The sequence below is a fragment of the Pseudorca crassidens genome, chromosome 2 (genome assembly GCF_039906515.1).
Source record: "Pseudorca crassidens isolate mPseCra1 chromosome 2, mPseCra1.hap1, whole genome shotgun sequence".
NCBI classification, from domain to species: Eukaryota; Metazoa; Chordata; class Mammalia; order Artiodactyla; family Delphinidae; genus Pseudorca; species Pseudorca crassidens.
This window is the reverse complement of record NC_090297.1, coordinates 35,867,362-35,885,311: the sequence shown is the minus strand read 5'-3', so window position 1 is coordinate 35,885,311 and position 17,950 is coordinate 35,867,362. Positions and strand designations below refer to the sequence as shown.

General features: G+C 56.5%; 1 protein-coding gene across 9 annotated transcripts in view; it reads left to right on the top strand.

Moving 5' to 3' along the window:
- The first annotated feature begins 6,087 nt into the window (after window positions 1-6,087).
- The window catches only part of SLC6A9 (solute carrier family 6 member 9), a 32,424-nt gene continuing 20,561 nt past the window's right edge, over window positions 6,088-17,950 (top strand). For 4 of the 9 annotated variants that reach the window (XM_067725858.1, XM_067725851.1, XM_067725856.1 and 1 more), the window contains exons 1-2: window positions 6,088-6,350; window positions 11,936-12,051. Coding sequence is in view for 7 of the 9 variants with exons in the window: in XM_067725851.1 (XP_067581952.1) it covers window positions 12,022-12,051 (30 nt within the window). In the remaining 2 variants the exon portion in view is untranslated. Of the gene's footprint in view, window positions 6,351-6,459; window positions 6,580-11,648; window positions 11,730-11,935; window positions 12,052-17,950 lie in introns of those variants that run through there. The other 5 variants (XM_067725852.1, XM_067725857.1, XM_067725853.1 and 2 more) reach the window with 3 other exon arrangements.

The following is a 17,950-nucleotide window of genomic DNA, read 5'->3' as shown; positions in this document are numbered from 1 at the left end:
TTATGAACATCGTTTTTGCCCTGTGGATCCCCTGGAAGGGTCTTGGAGACCCCCAGGGATTTGCGAACAAGACCCGGAGAATGAATAAGAACTGACACTCAAATTCAAATTAAAGAATTAGAATAGCCATATTTACTTTTCTTTTTAAATGATTTTTTTTGGAGTTATCACTCAAAGGTTTATAAAATGCTCTCACAAATATCCTATGGAAAAAATGAAAGCCGATTCCATTTGTGGTACTATTTGCTTTACTTCCTCCAAAAAAAGTCAGGGAAAGGGGAGGATTAAGAACCGGGAGGCCCATGGGAGTGTATCAAGCATGTGAAGCCATCCATCATGTGTGTCATGGTGAGCAGATACAATCCTGGGACCGCCAAGGCAAGTGGTGCTGGGAACTCAGGGCCCTCGGTCACCTTCCCCCACACAGTCTCTCTAGCTAGCCACACACCCGTCCACAACTCTCTCTCTCTCTCTCTCTCTCTCTCTCTCTCTCTCCCTCTCCCTCTCACACACACACACACACACACACTCACACACACACACACACACTCACACACACACACACACACACACACAGAGCTAGACTTTGCCATGGCTAATCTCACACAGCATAAATGACAAGCCTAACCATGGTTACGCTCACACAATAAGATCATACAGCCACACTAAAGCCACACAAAAAGTCCCCATAGTCAAACATCCAACCTCATTGTGCTCAAAACTAAGTCACACGATTTTGTATTCACAGTTGAAGAATTTCAGTGAGCACACACCCAATCATAGTTGCACTCCAATTGTCAGTACGGCACATAAAACACTGACTGGGTCACCATGTGACCTTGTGTGCATACTGTTCGCAAGGTGAGAGCATAGGTTGTAGAGACCAGTCAACCCGAGTTCAAGTTCAGGTTCTACCACTTATTAGTTCTTTCACTTTGGGCAAATAATTTAACCTGCCTGAGCCTTAGTTCTAGAAAATGGAGATAATCTCTACCTTGTAAACATGATGTGGGGAAGACATAAAATAACCAGACAAGGGACAGCACCTTGTCTGGCCAGATGTGCCCTAGGGATAGGGCTGTAACTGCCATGTATGGCTTTTGTCACCAGAGGGCACCAGGGTTCCAAGATGTCAGTGGGGGGCGCCGGAAGAAACCCTGCCAGAAGGTCCAGGATTCCCGGGGAGTCTGGAGGCAAGCGCAGACTGGGAAGGTGTGGGGATGGATGGGGACGGGCATGGGCCTGCACAGATTCTGGAAACCCCAGCAAGGCCTAGGCCAGCCAGGTGTGCTGCTGGGCCAAATGGGTACCTCGTAGGTAGGACCCTGATCTCACCTAGGAAGGAGGATAAGCACTTACTATGTACCAGGCCCTCTTCTGTGCCCACTTCACCCATATTTAATCCTCACAGCAATACTACGATTGATAGTCACACTGAGAGTCTTCCTGTTGAGGAATATTGAGGAAACCGAGGTTCCACTTTACCTGGCTATTAAGTGGAAGACCTGGGATAAGGATGCAGGCAGCCATCGCCCTCCCAGGGACCCCTCCCACCCCCTTCCTGGGACTCTGCCAGGGCTCCCTGACCCCGGCTGTCTGCCCTGGAGCTCAGCCAGCCCCAACTGACCCTTTTCCCTCTTCCAGCCTGCTCCCTGAGCTAGCCCACGGTAAGAGGCTTATCAGACACATGGGGGAGACTGATAAGGCAGGGCCCCCAGTACAGCCTATCCATCCTCAGCTGCTGGGAGTTGTGGGGTGCTGCCAGCAGGTGGAGCCCCACCCACTCAGGCTGCCATACACCACTCATGGTGAGGGGCCCTGTGTCACGCCCCATACTGTCATAACTCCCTATGATGTCATCATTTGTGGTCACATCATGGCTTTGTCCCTCCTTCAAGTCTGAAGGGGTTACTCAGACAGGAGGAGTGGAGTCAGACGGGAGCCTTACCCAGGCTCCAGGTCAGCAAGCCGGGCTGGGCTGGACCGGGAAGACGGGGTGGTGTCACAGGATCCTCCCCAGGGTGGCTGTGGCTATTTTTGGTGTTAGCTGCTCCACTTATAGCCACTCCTCCCAATCTAAGGAGGCTCTGGGTCCAGCGGGGGCAGGGGCAGTGGGAGGAATCTCCCGTCCCTCTACAGGGCGGCTCTGGGTGTCAGCCTCTAGCTCTGAATCAGCCCCCTGCTCCCCACAGGGAGGCCCGATCCTGGTGAAGAGGGGGCCTTACATCTCCTCAGCAGTGAGGCAGGGAGGGATCATAAGGATGGCCAGACGGATGGACAGAGTAAGACCCGCTGTGACAGTCAGATATGTCAACTTGCTGACAGTCTGTGCTCACGGCCTCACATCCACATTATCACACGCCAGCAGCCATTCATTCTCACAGCCAAGCCTGTGGCCACACACGGGTCACAGACAGAGACGTGTTGCCCCACATTGGCAGGTGACATAGGCACATGGTCGCACATCCCATACAGTAGAGCGGGAACTCCTTTTCTCTCAGGGCTGAGTTCCTAGAAATCAGCACAGTTCCCAGCACAGTGTAGATGTACATTCATACGTGGTGAGTAAGTGGACGTGCAATTACACAGGTCATGTGACCGGGGTGGGGAGGGACTGGAGGAAAAGCCGCCAGCCTCCATCCCTCCTCAGAACAGGATGGGATCATCAAACTGCTTCCAGCACCACGCCAGGCCCCAGCTTCCATGATGGCCACTCCTAAGGCAATGTCAGTCACTGAAGGGACCGGGGTCATCAGGTCCACTGCTCCCTCCCCTCCAGATTCCTTTCCAGTGAATTGGGACACTGGCACTTTGAGCGTTGGATGTTAGGAACATCAGTGGTCCAGACGTTAGGTGCCCTGGGCATTAGGGGGCTCTGGGCGCTGGGAACTCTGGGTTTGGGGTTCTCTGCAGTGTTGGGAGCTCTGGCACCCTTGGCATTGGGAATTCTGGATTCAGGGAGGTCTAAGGCATTTAGGAATCTGGACATTGAATGCTCTGGACATCAGGGCTGTACCCCAGACAGGCCAAGTCAATGTTTCCTGTCTGTATGCCTAATTTTACCTGCAGCTGCTGAGGTCCAGCCTGGAACCCTGCTCTGATTCCCGTAATTGGCTCATGCTGCCCACCCTGGACCAGGGCCAGAGAAAGCACAACAGTGTGCCTGAAGGGCACATGAAGCCCCAGAGACAGCTCTTAGATCTGGAACCAACCTAGCTTGTCCCTTGCATTGGGACAGGGAAGGGAAGGTGCCAGGCACTGACCACTAAGCTCCAAGTTCAAGGGAGGAAGAATCTGAGAGCAGAGCCCAGGTGGGCTTCTGCAGCTCCTGAGGCTGGGGCTCCGAGCCTGGTCAGGCCAGGCTGTAACTCAAAGCAATGTCCACCTTCCCCCAACTTCTCAGCAGGGTCCCTCAGCACCCCTCCACCCAGGCGGCCAGCGCTGTCAGCTCTTACACTGCCTTCTAGAAGTGGCCCTCGTCTGCCCTTATCCCTAATCCCGCCAGACATACACCTAAGCCCACTCCCTGTGGCTCAGCAGAGGCCTTGCTCCTGCAGGCTGACGACGACAAGTGACACCAGTCAGCACCAGGGGATCTGACGCTGGGCCCAGCACTCCCAGGAAATTGCACTGCAACTAGAGTCTCCTGAGACACGCCTTAGCCCGCGGTGGGTGGGGCCCCGCTGCTGCCTGTCCTCTTACTGCCCTGCCCCAGGAAGAAGCAAGCCAGCGAGATATCTGACCCCATCAGTGCTTCTCTCTGTCCTCTGGCCTGAGCCCCCTACTCTCCTCACAGTGGCCCAGGCTGGCCATGCCCTTCCCAACCTGTGGGCCAGTGGCCCAGGGCGGGGAGCTCACAGGAGGGGATGAAGGCCATCCCAGTTCTGACCTGGACTACGTCCAAACCTGCCTCCCTTGGGGCCTCATTCTGGTTGGAAAAAAACAGCCGCTTCAGTCCCTGACTCGTGCAGACGGTTTTTCAAACCAGAATCTTTCTCACAAGCTTTTCCTCAGGACTCAACTCACTGTGTAGCTGCCTGAAGCCCTTTCTAGATCAAGATGTGTAAAATACACACATCTATAAATCTCTCTATACGTATGCAAATACGATTTGTGTTATGTCATCTGTCTAGCAAAACCCATGTGAGCAATATCTCCAACTTTCCCAAACACCCCCAGGGAAAATCTTTCCCCCACCCCATGGGCTAAAGTGTGAGGCTGCCTCCCTGCCCCAGATTAATGCCAAATGCTCTTTCTCCCTGATAGAGCCTCAGGGGGCCGAACCCTGAGCACCCCTCCCCCTTTTTTCTTCCACCCCACCCCACCCCACCCCCAGCCCCAGGTTCTGAGAGCCTCCCCAGGGTCTGGCTGTAGCATCCTGAGCCTCCCTCCCTTCATATGGAGTCCTTAAGGTGAGGTGGTCAGGTCGATCCCAGAAGCGTCACTGACCCTCAGTGCCCTCTTCTCAGGGCCCCTTGACCCCCAGTCTACTGCTTCAAGGGGAAAGGAGGCCACTGTCCCACCCTCCCACTCTTCCTTGTCCCCACTCCACTCCATGGGGGATCTTCCAACAGCCTCCATCCTGCCTTCCCTGTGTGGTGGCCCTTTTCGACAAGCCCCAGGGGGAGGGAGGGAGGGAGAGACCAGCCACAGACTTTAGGTCCTAGCAGGACAGGTGAGGGGGTGGGGCCTGGATCACAGGAGCCCAGCCCCCAGAGTTGCACACACACACACACACACACCACTACACAGAGCTGCTGCAGTGCACACAGTCACTCACAAACACAGACCCACCTACTCAAAGCCACAGGGGCAGGGGGGCACAGGAGCAACAGGCTGCTTGGGAAGAGGCCACACATACACATAAGACACCTGTAATTCATTCACAGGAGAATATAAATCACAAACATGCTGTACCTGCTAGGTTTGGGGACAGAGTACAAATGAAAATAATCTTGCTGACAAGAATAATGTCTCCAGATCTTCCCAGATCTGGTCAAGTCTCTACTGTGAATAGGTTATAAGTTCCGAGTTGGTAGGGCCCTGGAGAAGCCTGGTGGAATGGACTGTGTGTGGCCTGAGAGCACTCCTTGGCAGGAAGTATCTGTGCCTGATACCTGCTATCTTGTTCAGTGCCTCTGATTGTAAATTAATAAAGTGGAATCTCACTTGTCAATTGATCTTGTGCGAGTTTGGCATATGTGAATCAGCTTCTTGGAGGCTGACTATCCCCAGGGAACAAATAAAACTGGTTTCCTGGCCAGACAACAGTGAGGACAGACTCAGGGTGCCGAGAAGAGACTGGTCCCCTTCCTGAGCAGATGCTGGGGGCAACAACTGTTCCCTGACAGCCAGTACTAACCGGCCCTTCTCCTTGAAAGCTGGTGGCTCTCAAGGTAAGCAATTGTGCGAGCCCCTTTCCAACAACTGCCAAGCCTTGCTGCTCAGGGGCAGCCTGGAGCAATGTGTTTTGTCTGTTTTGCAGGAAGGAAACTGAGGCTCAGCAAAGCTCCCTTTGGCAAAGTCTCCATTAGCTGGAATTGGAACCCAGGTATGTCTCCCTAGGGAGAGAAGAGGGGGCCCAGGTTGGTGACTGAAGCACTTGTAACACAATGGCCAATGTAGGGTTGACCAAACCAGTGGTCAAAGGAGGGTCCATGGAGAAAGGATCCAGAGCCCTCCAGTTCCAAGGAGTAGGACCCAGGCCTTACCCAGCTGTGCCCACAGTCCCTAGCGGCACTGCTCAAAGGGAATGGAATTTGCTCTGACTTCTCTCTAGGGGGAACGCAGGCGCAGAAGGCCGGGGGCCTGGCAGGCTAACTCCAGCTCCAGCCCCCCAAGTGCCCCAGGCGTTCTGGCTTCATTCCAGCCTAGCCCGAAGGGGACATCTGCTTCCTCCAAGGGCCCCAGCTGAAGGGCAGCAAGGCAGGGGCGGAGAAGGGGGCTCCTTTGCGGAGCCCACTCCCAGGGGTTCGTGGGGATCAATCATCTGAAAGCAGGAGCAACTTGTAATTTTATTCCCTGGGAGGAGGAGCCTGAGAAGTCGTCCGGGGGTGGGGATGAGATGGGGGGGGGCGCAGGGAGGCCAGGGGAGCTGTTCAGAGAGGGGAGGGACTTGGCTGGATCTCCCAAGCCTTCTCCACTCTCCAAACTTTCACCAAACTCTTGGCCCCCGCCTCTCTGAAACCAAAACATAACAAGCTCAGGAGGAGCGGCTAGCGGCGCGGCGGGGCGGGCGGACTCGAGGCGGCACTGAACCTCAGGAGGCTGATGCAACTTTCCCTTTAAGAAAGCCACCTGGGCGCACCGCGGTGCGGACCCGGCAAGCCTGGGCCGGGGGCTGCAGCATGGTAAGGAGCCTGGGGGAAGGGGGCGCTGCGGCCCGCGCCTCTGTCTGTCCCGCCGTCGGTCTGGGTGTTTGGTGGCTACGCGGGGCTGAGCCCCAGGACCAGCGGGCGGGCGAGCGTGCGTGTGTGTGTGTGTGTGTGTGTGTGTGTGAGATCGCGCATGCATGCGGGCATCTGGGGGTAAGAGTGTGGGTGCACGTACAGGGATGTCTGTCTCGTCGGAAAGGTCGGGGTAGGTGCGCGCGTCTGGGTGTCACCGCTGTCACCAAGGAGCTGAAGCGGGAGGGAACGGCGGCGCGGGGCGGGGGGCGCTCCTGGAGGAGGGGGAGCTGCGTGCTGACGCCGGTTCGGTCCGGGGTTGCGGGAGCGCCGGAACCAGAGCTTCTGTCTGAGGCGCCAGTGGGTCTGCGCGCCTGGGGCCTGCGGGCGCCCGGAACCGGTGGGCCGGGTGTCTGCGCCCCTCATGCGGGCTCCTGCTCTCCATCTCCCTGGCCGGCCAAGCTGCCTATCTGGCCCCTCCAGCCGGCCTGCCTCACTATCTGCCCGCCCACTCGGCGGCCGGTTGAGGGTTCCCGCGCGCCAGCAGGTCTCGGGAAGCCGCGCCGGGGAGTCTCGGTGCCCTCGGGCTGTTGTCCACGGCTCCCGGCCACGGCTTTGGGAAGGGGCTACGGCCGCGTTGTTCTTTGGGGGTTGTAACCCGCGCCCTCCCCAGCCCAACCTTCATTCCCGGTGCGCGTAGGGCGGGCCCAGGCGGCCGCAGGTGAGGGCAGAGGCCTAGCAGCCCGGGGCGCCCACTCCCCGCCGGCGCCCCGCACCCCGCAGCCACGACCCGCGGGAGCAGGTGGCGGGCCGGGGCCGGGCGGGAGGGGGCTTTCCCGGAGGGCCGGGAGGGGCCTGAGCCGGCTCGGGGGCGGGGCAAGGGGGCGGGGACCTGGGCGCCCGGGTACTTTTCCACGGCAGGGACCGGGGGCGGGGCTGCTGCCTCCACACCAGCTGAGAGGCCCACACGTGGCGGCTGATGTAACGCCCGCCCCCGACACCTCGCACCCCGATTAAGGCGGACGCGCCCCGCTTCGAGGAATCTGGGCGCTCCAGGCGGTGCTATAGCTCCGAGAGCGACCTCGCCTCTTCCTGCCGTTCCAGGGCCTCTTCTGGGCCTGCCGGCTGTTTCTTAAAGGAACCGCGCCCCCTTTCGGGCCTGTACTCCGCAGGCCACGCCCCCTCGCTGGTCACTCTTAAAGGAGCCGCGTCCCCAGCGCTCTGACAGCTCCCTCACAAAGCCTAGGTCTGTTTCTTTGCCGAAACAAGCCTGATGCTGCGGCCGCTAGAAGATAAAGGCTGGGGAGCAAGGAGTGGAGAAGGAGAGAAGGACCTGAGAGGTTAAAGAACCCCAAAGTGAGGGAGCGTCAGAAGATTGGAGGATAGTGGGTGAGGGGACTGGTTCTAGGAAGGGACTAAAGAGCGACACTGAGCATGCCCAAATGTTTCCAAGGACCGCAGAGAAAACGCCCCCTTACTCGGCCTACACTGCGACTGAGGCTCAGTGCCCAGCTCTGGGGACACAGAAGAATCACACCTCTGCCCTGGATGATCTCTCCAGCTGGTGGGGAAGGCAGATTGGGACACAAGTAACCATGCCGCAACGGCTCCGTGTGAGGAGCATATTAATCAGATGTACACAGCGTGCTTTGGGGGTAACCGGGAGTAGCATTTAAAGATTGACTGCAAATGGGAGGAGAAAGGAAGGCTTCTTGACGATAATGGCATTGGGACAGGTTTTGAAGACGGGTGGGGTATATACTGATAGATATGGGGACAAGGGTGCTCAAGGAAGAGGGAACTGCCTAAGCAAAGGCATGAAGACAAGAACCCTCTGGGGATGCTGAATAGTCCCACGTGGCCGCAGGTGGCCGCAAGTGGCTGCAGGTAGCCGACCTTGAATCTAGGCAGATCTAGGGCCCTCCCCTACCCTCACAGCCCCTCCACTCCCTCCGTCACAGTGAATGGAGATTATGTTTCCTCCTCTATCTCTCTCCTAAACTGTGAGGTCCTTGAAGGCCAGGAAAGAACCTGTCACCTTTCCATCCCCAGCGAGGACTCCAGGTCTTGGCCCAGATGGACCCTTAAAATTGATTGACCTGACAGTCCTGTTTGGAGGAGAGGAAGACTGAGCAGTGAGACAGTAAAGGTGGGCTGGGTCCTATGACTACCCTCTCCCCATCTTCCCTTGGGTGGCTGACAGGCAACTCGAACCCAGCTCATCCTCTCCCCACTCCAAACCTGCAGCATCCCCAGCATTCCTGTCTCTGGGACTAGCACAGGCTTCTTCCTATTATACCAACAGAAACCAGAGACCCCTCCTTATCCCTCACCCCCTAAGTCCAATTCATCACCAAGTCTCCTACCAAAGTTGCGTTCTTTATTTTTCTCAAATCTCTGTACCTCTCCCCACCCCAGCATCACCTTCCTGAGCCAAGTCCCCTCATCCCTGGCCTGGCCTATTCCTAATTGATTTCCTCTCTTCCCCTCTTCCCTCCCTCCAGTCCTTTCTCCCCACGAATCTAGGGTGATGTGTTCAAAATGCACCTTCCACCAATTGCTCCTCCTGGCAGTCACAACTCTCCTTTAAAGACTTCAGTAGCTGCCATTGCCCTCAGGATAAAGACCAAAACCGAGGCCCCGAAGACCCCGAACCTGCTTATCTCTCCACCTCTGTCTTTGGCCACTTTCTCCCTCACTCTCTGAGCCTCAGCCTCACAGTCTTTGCCCATAGTATTTCATTTGCTTGTATCTCCCTTCCTCTTCTCTGCTCACTGTTGCCGAATCATCCCCCTCTGACTCTTAAACATCACTTCCTCAGGAAAGTCCTCTGTAACTCTCAGACAAGACCAGGCCCCCCTGGTGTAGATTTTCGTAAAGAAGTTCTTTCACTTTCGCACCCTTTATTGTAGGCTTTAATTATACACATTTGAGTCACCAGTTTCATTCATTTCCCCACCAGCCTGCAAGCTGCAGCAGGGCAGAGACTGAAGAGATCTTGGTGCCCAGCACAGATCTGGCCCAGAGCAAGCCCGAAATAAATACTTGCGGAGTAAATGAATTGAATTGTGGCCAGCCCTAAATGCCTGCTGAACAATTTAGGCCATATCCTGTTGGCTGTGGAAAACTGTTGGAGGGAATCAGGGCTTTAGGACTTTGGGAAGATTAATGGATTGGAGGGGAGGAAAAAGTGGAGGACTTGTAGAGTCAAAAATTAAGCACAAACTTCAGAATGTACAAAGGAAGTATGATTAGCCCCGTCTTCCAGATTGAGAAAACTGAGGCTCAGAGAGGTTAAGTAACTTGCTTGAAGTCACATACCTAGTGAGTGGCAGAGCCAGTTCCTCCTTCCAGGTCCCAGAGTCCAAGCTTTTTATCACAAGCTAACCTGACTCTGACCCATGTGGCACAGATGGAGAGCGTGTCAATAGTGGCCCATATATGGGTTAGGGGCAGGCCTGGTGCCTGGGTAATGTGGATGCCCAGCCCCTAGAAGAGGGCCTGGCCTATTGTAGGCATTCAGGTGGTACTTTTTGAATGGATGGGTGGGGCCGTTTAATAGAAATGGCAGAAGCAGGAGAAGAAGCAAAGCTTTACACCCAACTCATTGTCCTGGAAGCAGCCCCCAAGCAACCTTTTCTCCACTAATCTGTCAGCACCCTGACCACAAGGGCTGTATTTGCAGGGCTTAGGGATAACACCCTGGAACTTAGGTTCCAGGACGGAGTGTCCTCAGTTTACTCACCTGACCAGAGGGCGTAATGCCGAACCAGTGAGGTGGCTCTTAATAATGCCATCTGCTGTCATTACTATCATCATTGTCATTATTACCATCATTGTCATTATTATCTGTTAGCTGAAGAGGGACAGCTTTGAGGACAGCAAATCTAGAGTGTACAGCTTGGAGGGAGGGGTGTGGTAAGCGAAGACAAGGGTATGATCTTCTAAGGGAGCACACCCCCTGTTCTGACTGCCCCCAGAAGACCAAAGCCACAAGCAGGGACCTCTTTAGGGAACAGTGAGAGGCAGGAAGTCCGGCCTCGGTGACTAACCAAAGGGAAATGGTCGCAAGTCACATCCCTACCTGGCTCCACCCTGGGGGGAAGGTTATGCAGGACACCTGGTGGCCAGGACAAAGGCCTAAGGTAGCCAAGGGCTGATTTGCATAGGCAAAGAAGAGCTTCTTCCTCCTCTTTTCTAGCCTTCCAAAGGCTTCCTGGGCCTGTGGGTGGGAGGTGGCCCTTGAATGTGGCTGTAGGCGGGGGCAGAGTGGCACAAAACAGCCTTTGGAGTAGAGAGACTCCTTGAGAGAACCCAGAGAAGGCCCCAGTCCTTCCTAGGACCAGGCCCTATGGAGCGTGAATGTCCTTGTGCATCTGACCCCGGGTTTTCCTCCCATAAGAGAATTCTTTGAGGCTCCCTGAAGGTTGATTCCACTCCTGTGACCTGTCAAAAACTCCCCACTCTTCCATCTGCGTCCATCCAGCATTGAACCTGCAGACACCAGCAGCTGCATGGCTGCCCCTCCCGTCTGTCTGCCCCTCCCGCTCACCAGCCCCACCTCGCCTCTCAGAGGCTTCCTACGAGATCTCCGGCTGACCTGGCCCCTCATTCCAAGGCCTCAGCCTTACCCATTTCCCTTCAACTCAGTTCCACCAACACCCCCTACAAGCTGAGCACCGCGCCAGGTGCTGGGCACAGAGGGGTAGATGAAACACATCCAACCCCTCAGGGAACTGGCCAACCAACCCATGGTTGACAGACGTAAGCAAATGAGTTGATAGGGACCCTGGTAGAAGTCTGCACAAAACACAAAAGAGGAGACAGTGTGTTCACTCTGGGGTGGAGTGGGGGCAGTGTCAGGAAAAGCTACAGAGGAGAGGTGACACTTAAGCAGGCTTCTAAAGGATCTGTAGAATTTCACCTGGTGAACAGGAGGGAAGGTGTTCGGCAGGGGCCCACCTGAGCACGGGCATGGCAGCGTTGTGCCTACACATGCTGTGTTTGGTGTGCCTAGAGCTTCTGGTCCAAGTTAGTGACATAACAATGAGCCCACTGCCTGGAGCCCAAGCTGAGCGGCAGCAGGATAGGGAAGGACCATCCTGGACACCTGGCTGGGGCGAGGTTGGGGAGCATGTGCTGAGCCAAGTTGACTCCCCGTCAGGGGAAAGGTTGAAGCCATTCACACAGATGATGAAGGTATTGGACCCTGTCCCAGTTCTGTGTTCATTTTTTATCTTTTATAGAATTGGGCATCTGGAGAGTCAAAAATAGACCTTTGCCCATTGGGACAGGAAGTCTGGAGACCAAGGGATCCAGGGGAAGGTTTGGGAGAAGAGTGAGGTAGGAACTGGATGGAGGGTCACCCAGAAATGAGCAGGACAGGAAATGGTCTGGCAGGGGTTGGGCCAGGGCGGGAGGGAAGAGGGGGCCTGCCAGCTGGTGGTCGGGGCCCTGCACTACCTGTTCTGAAGAGCCCTGAGGGCCACACATGTCCTGCCCTGCCTTCCTGGGCCAAACCCTCAGTGCATTCTCTGCTCTCTCCACAGCTCTTGAGGCCTGTGCTCTGAAAGGTGCTAGAAACAGAGCCTGTGAGTGTGGTCCGGGACTCCAGAGCCCCTAACCCACCGCCACTATGGTAGGAAAAGGTGCCAAAGCGATGCTGGTGAGTACAGGGACCAGACTGCAGGGAGGAGGGGGTCATGACACCATCCCCGCTGGGGCCTGCTGTCAGCTGCTGGCCCTGACAGGAGGGCCTAGGAGGCTCCGTGGGGCCCCGAGTCTGGCACTGCCAGGGCTCCTGAGTGCTAGGGCTGTCCCAGGCCCAGGTGGGCAGCCCCTCACCCAGCAGGTTAGATGCTGCCATGGCTCCGAGCCCATAGCAGTGCAGATTCCACCACAGAGCCCGAAAGCCATGCTAGGAGGCACGAGGCACACTTCCCACCCTCATCACAAGATACCCTGGAGAGAAGGCTGCAGTCAGTCCTGCTGGGAGGGCTGTCCTGTGGCTGACACCCAGGCACCCCCAACACTGTGCTCTGCCTGCCGTGGGGAGCATTCAGCATGTGCTGATCAAGGGGTCCTCAGAGCCTGTCTGATTTTTTTCTTCTTCCACTCTGAAAAGTAACATAGAGCGTTTCATTTTGGTTTTGTTTGGTTTTTTGCGGTACGTGGGCCTCTCACTGTTGCGGCCTCTCCTGTTGCGGAGCACAGGCTCCGGACACGCAGGCTCAGCGGCCATGGCTCACGGGCCCAGCCGCTCCGCGGCATGTGGGACCTTCCCGGACCGGGGCACAAACCCGTCTCCCCTGCATCGGCAGACGGACTCTCAACCACTGTGCCACCAGGGAAGCCCAGAGCGTTTCATTTTGAATCCTATCCTGAGGCCTCCTCAGAAAACCTCCCTCTCCCCCTTCCCCAAGCCACAGCTCTTCACTGCTCACTGCCTCAGAGCACAGGAGAGGTGGTGAGAAGCAGTGGGCAAGGGCCGGCTCACTGATGGACGGAACAGGCCAGCACTGGAATCAGGAACCAGGAAGATACCCCAAGGGCAGTGGTTGTATTCCTTCACTTGGGATCTTGCCTCAGGAGCCAGTGACACTGGGCAGCTGTCAGGGGAGGAAGCCAGTGACCGAGCACGGCCCCTCCCGTGGCTCCTCCCTTCTCCACTTGGATTCTCCTGTTGCTGTTCCCATTCAGTGAAAGACTGATTGGCCCAGGGTCTCTGCCGAGCCCTCCCAAAACAAGCCCTGTCCCTCACCAGGGATTTGATTTCTGGGACTCGAAGTACTTGGTCCAAAGGAATGGTCTGGGGGAGAGAGCTGGACAGTCATGCTCCAGGCTCAGGACCCTCTATCCTCTATCCCGTTCTGAACTTCCAGCATCCAGCCCCTCAGACCTGCTCTGGTCTGGCCCCCTCCTGACTGGAACATGTCCGAACGCACTAAGCTTCTCAAAGTATTCCTCAGCCAGCCTGAACTCTGAGTGCTCAGATGTGGGCAGAGCTGGAGGTCTCCTGACCTGAATACTTGCTAGGGGGTGGATGCTGTGATCGAATCAAAAATGGCCTCACCCTTCCCGGAAGTGTTGGAATTGCCATGGGCCTGTTACAGGAAGTGGCTCTGCCCCTCCCTACATGGGGATTCTGTGTCCCATGAAACTTAAGGAACCCTCCGAGTACTCTGTACTACTCAGTACTGGCTGCTCTGCTTTCTCTGGAGTGACCCTCAGAGGACTGGGGCAGGGAGGCAGGAGAGATGTGGAACCCACGTGGGCAGCATAGGGAGCGTGAATCACAAGGTCCCAGAATCCCTGCCGGAGCTGAGTTTCCCGGACCCTGGGCTCTGCCGGCCAGCAGGCCAGCCCGTCTGTGGAAGGGAATGTTGCGTTGGGACGCCTGTTCCCAGCACCAGGATGTGCCTAAAGATAGCTGGGGCTCGATTTCCTCCGTGCCCTCTGACCTTTGACTTCTGCCCGCCGCTGCTGAGTCTGAGGCTCCATAGCATGTCCCCTGGGCACCCCCAGCGGTTGCTCGAGATTCTATTCCTGCTTCTTTCTCAGTTCTGCTTATGACCTTGGGCTCCGCTATTCTCGGGACCCAGTTTGGAACCAGTTCCGCCTCCATTCAGTGCTTGTCTCTAGGATACAGCCTCTGAGGAGAGCCATCTCTCCTAGCTAACCTAGGCAGCTGCGCCTGGACTTTATTAGGTGCCTGTGGTCCCCTAAGGGCAAGTGACTGAGGATGCTCCTTCTCTGGATGCCATGGTGGGGCAGAACAGAGTGTCTTGAGGGCCATGCATGTAAGCCAGTGGCACTTGGACTGTCCCAGGTCTGTGGCTTCTGTTGCCGTTGGTGCCCTGGTAGGCTGGGAGTAGGCAGCTGGCCCCTGCCATGGGGTCCTCACTTCCATCCCCCTTTGCCCCAGGTTTGGGTATGAGGACAGGTGTCCCCTGGGTCTCTTCAGTGTCCACCCTATGTCATCCTTGGACCTTCTGCTGGGCTCTTCATGTGGCAGGTGCCCCGTGGAGGGTGAGCCACTTCCCAGCACGTGCCCAGACCCACATGCCTGCCGCACGTGTCCCTCCCCCCGCTCCCAGCCCAGATGCTCTCTGCCAGGCCAGCTCAGCTGCCTCCCTCACGCCTCAGCAGCTCCTAGGACAGGGCCGTGCAGGAACCCAGCTGGCCGGGGTGCCTCCAAGCCTGGGAGCAGCTGGGATGCTTGGGGGCACTGGGGGTGGGGGGTGGCGGTGGTCCTTTCGTGGAGACCTAGTGCCTCTATACACATGTGGGGCCGGGCTGCCTGGGGCTCGGAGGACAGAGAGCTGGAGGAGAGGAGCCCAGGACAGGAGAGCCCTACTGGGTCAGCTTTAACCCCACAGCTGCACACCAAGTCCACAAGCTGGCCAACTCAGTCCCCTCCCCTGTGTCCGCTCCCCACTCATACAGCATCTTGGGCAGAAAGGCCTTGGTGAGCCTCACTGGCCTCTCCCAACATCTTTTTTTTTGTTTTACGCGGGCCTCTCACCGTTGCGGCCCCTCCCGTCGCGGAGCACAGGCTCCAGATGCGCAGGCCCAGCGGCCACGGCTCACAGGCCCAGCCGCTCCGCAGCACGTGGGATCCCCCCGGACCGGGGCACGAACCCGCATCCCCTGCATCGGCAGGCGGACTCTCAACCACTGTGCCACCAGGGAAGCCCCAACATCTTTGAGTTCACTGGTTGCTTCTGCCCCTGGAAGCCTCATGATGAATAAGAGCAGTGTGACCCGGGCTAGAGCCCTGGGTGCCAGAACGTCTGAATCGTCCTAGAAGGCTTTTTTTTTTTAATTTATTTTATTTATTTGTTTGTTTGTTTGTTTGTTATTTTGGCTGCGTTGGGTCTTTGTTGCTGCACGCAGGCTTTCTCTAGTTGCAGTGAGCGGAGGCAGGCTTCTCACTGCGGTGGCTTCCCTTGTTGTGGAGCACGGGCTCTAGGCGTGCGAGCTTCAGTAGTTGTGGCACACGGGCTCAGTAGTTGTGGCTCGTGGGCTCTAGGGCGGAGCTCAGTAGTTGTGGCGCACGGGCTTAGTTGCTCCACGGCATGTGGGATCTTCCCGGACCAGGGCTTGAACCCATGTCCCCTGCATTGGCAGGTGGATTCTTAACCACTGCGCCACCAGGGAAGGCCCCCTAGAAGGCTTTGAAAGCACCACAGGCCACCTGGGGCTGCCCCGCCCCGACCTGTTCTGTTATGCTTTGACAAGAGGGTTTGGATACTTCTTGTCTGCAGCAGCCCTCACAGGGCCTGGCGAACAGTGGGTGCTCACCCAGCCCAAGTCCTGGCATGTAGCAGGTGCTCAACTAGTATGGGCTTGACACACATTGGGATCTGAGCAAGCACAGGCTTGACACCCACCTGGCCCTCCCTTGGTAGAGGGCCTGTCACTTACCAGCCACTCACCTAGCATGAGTCCCAGCATGTAACAAGTGCTCAGCTAGTACAGACATGGCAAACATTGGGCACTCACTTAACACAGTGCAAGGGGCACAGTGGGTGCTCACCCTGCTCAGGCCTGGGCATATACTGGGTCCTCACGTGGCACAGAATTTGGCATGCATGGGGCACTCGTGTAGTGCAGGACCCAGCACACCACAAGGGCTCCCTGTGGGGTGGACACACAGTGGGTGCTCTCTTAACACAGAGCCTGGCACACAGTGGGAGCTCTCCCAGCATTGGATTTGGCACACACTGTGTGCCTTCCTAGCACGGGTTTGACACACAGTAGGTCTTCTCCTACCTCAGGCACCGACACACAGTGGGCACTCTCCTTCTATAAGGCCTAGCACAGAGAAGGTGCTCTCCTAGCCAGGACAGCCTGAGCAATGACTTAGATAATCAACTAGATGATCCTAGATGCGCAACTACCCCCTCCCCAGTGAAATGGACAATATCTAGATCCAGAGGAAAAGGCCCAACCTCCCTAGGCTTCCTCTCCGGACCAAGGACCTGCCCTCCGTTCCTCTTGGTCTCCCTCCCCTCCCCGGCCTCCCTGGAGGCCACCTACTCAGTCCTGCGGCCTCCCCTCCCCTCACACGGCTTCCCCTCCGCCCCTCTGCCCCCAGCACTTTCCAGTCCTGGCTCAGTAGGACCTTCCCTCGGAGTCACAGGGTACAACAAAGCCCCTAGACTCCTTGGCCCTCTGGAGGCATGCCCACTCTTATTAAGAAAAGTCAGAGGCGGGGTTGGGGGAGTCGGCCTCCCTGAGTGGGGCTGGAGCAGCTGGATCCCGCTAATGAGGCCTCATTACTGCCAGGACCCAGCTGGGCCGCTGCCGCCTCCTGTCCCCATGGCCAGAGCCAGAGAAAGCTGTCCAGCCAGGGCTGCCTGTTCTGGGCACCCAGCCCAGGCCAGGGCAGCCAAAGCCCGGAGCCCACCCTGGGTGGAAGTGAGCAGTTGGGCATCATGGGTGACTGGGCCTTCCTGGAGCCAGTGGCCCAGCCAGGGCCTTGGCCCTCAGTTTGGGCTCACAGGAAGTCCGCGGAGCGTGTCTGGGGACCCGGCTGCGTGAGGCTGGCCCGGGGAACAGCTCAGTCAGTGGAGTCTGAGGCCATTCTTAGGAGACTTTCTTGAGCGGAGGTCAGTCCCCATCTTCTTCCCCAAAATGGGCATAACAACATACCTACCTCAAGGGGCTGTCGGAAGGATTAAACGAGTTAATATATATCTTAAGTGTTTAGGACAGTGTCTGGCTCATGGTAAGCACTTAATATGTATTAGCTGTTACTATTATTAATAATGCTATTGGCTTCAAAGACAGATGGATATTATCCCCATCTTAGAGATGAAAAAACTAAGACCAGACATGTTAAGTGACTTGCCTAAGGAGATATATATAGTGAGAACTGCCAGAGCTGGGGTTTGAACCCAGGCTTGTCTGACTCTAAAGCCTTTGCCCTTAAAAAAAAATGTCATCCTGCCATGTTCCCACTGGGATCACCTCACTTACCAAACTCACAAGGAAGCTCTCCTTTACATCAGAATTCATCCATGCTTCCATTTGACCGATGTTTACTAAGATCCTACCATGTACCAGACCCTTTGCCAACCTATCAGTTTCCAAAAAGAGCTCTGCCCTCCCAGCACCAGAACACCCGTGCCCACCTTCCTGGCCATGGGTTTGTGGGGTCTCAGCATCCGCTGGAGACTGACCAGTGAGTGTGGCCTCAGAGGAGAGGGATAGGATGGGTCTGAGTGACATTCCACCCCAGCCATGGTGACACCTGCTGGACTGTGCCCAGCCCACTCGGTACACACTCCCAGAGGGAATACCTCAGGTTCTGGGCGATGCAGTACGAATCCTCAAAGGTCCTTATTCTGCAGCTACCCTCTTGGCTAATGCCATCTTTCTTCAGACAGGTGACAGCACCGTTCACTAAGCCAGAGCTTTTTTACATGGTCAGTCATATTCTCTAATGGGGACACTCCATCGTCTTGTCTGGTTGAGAGTCCCCAACTCCTGGAAGGACTGCTTCAGGACCCATCAGCCCCCAGCCCACAGCATTCTAAGAAGTCTGAGATGCTCTGGTA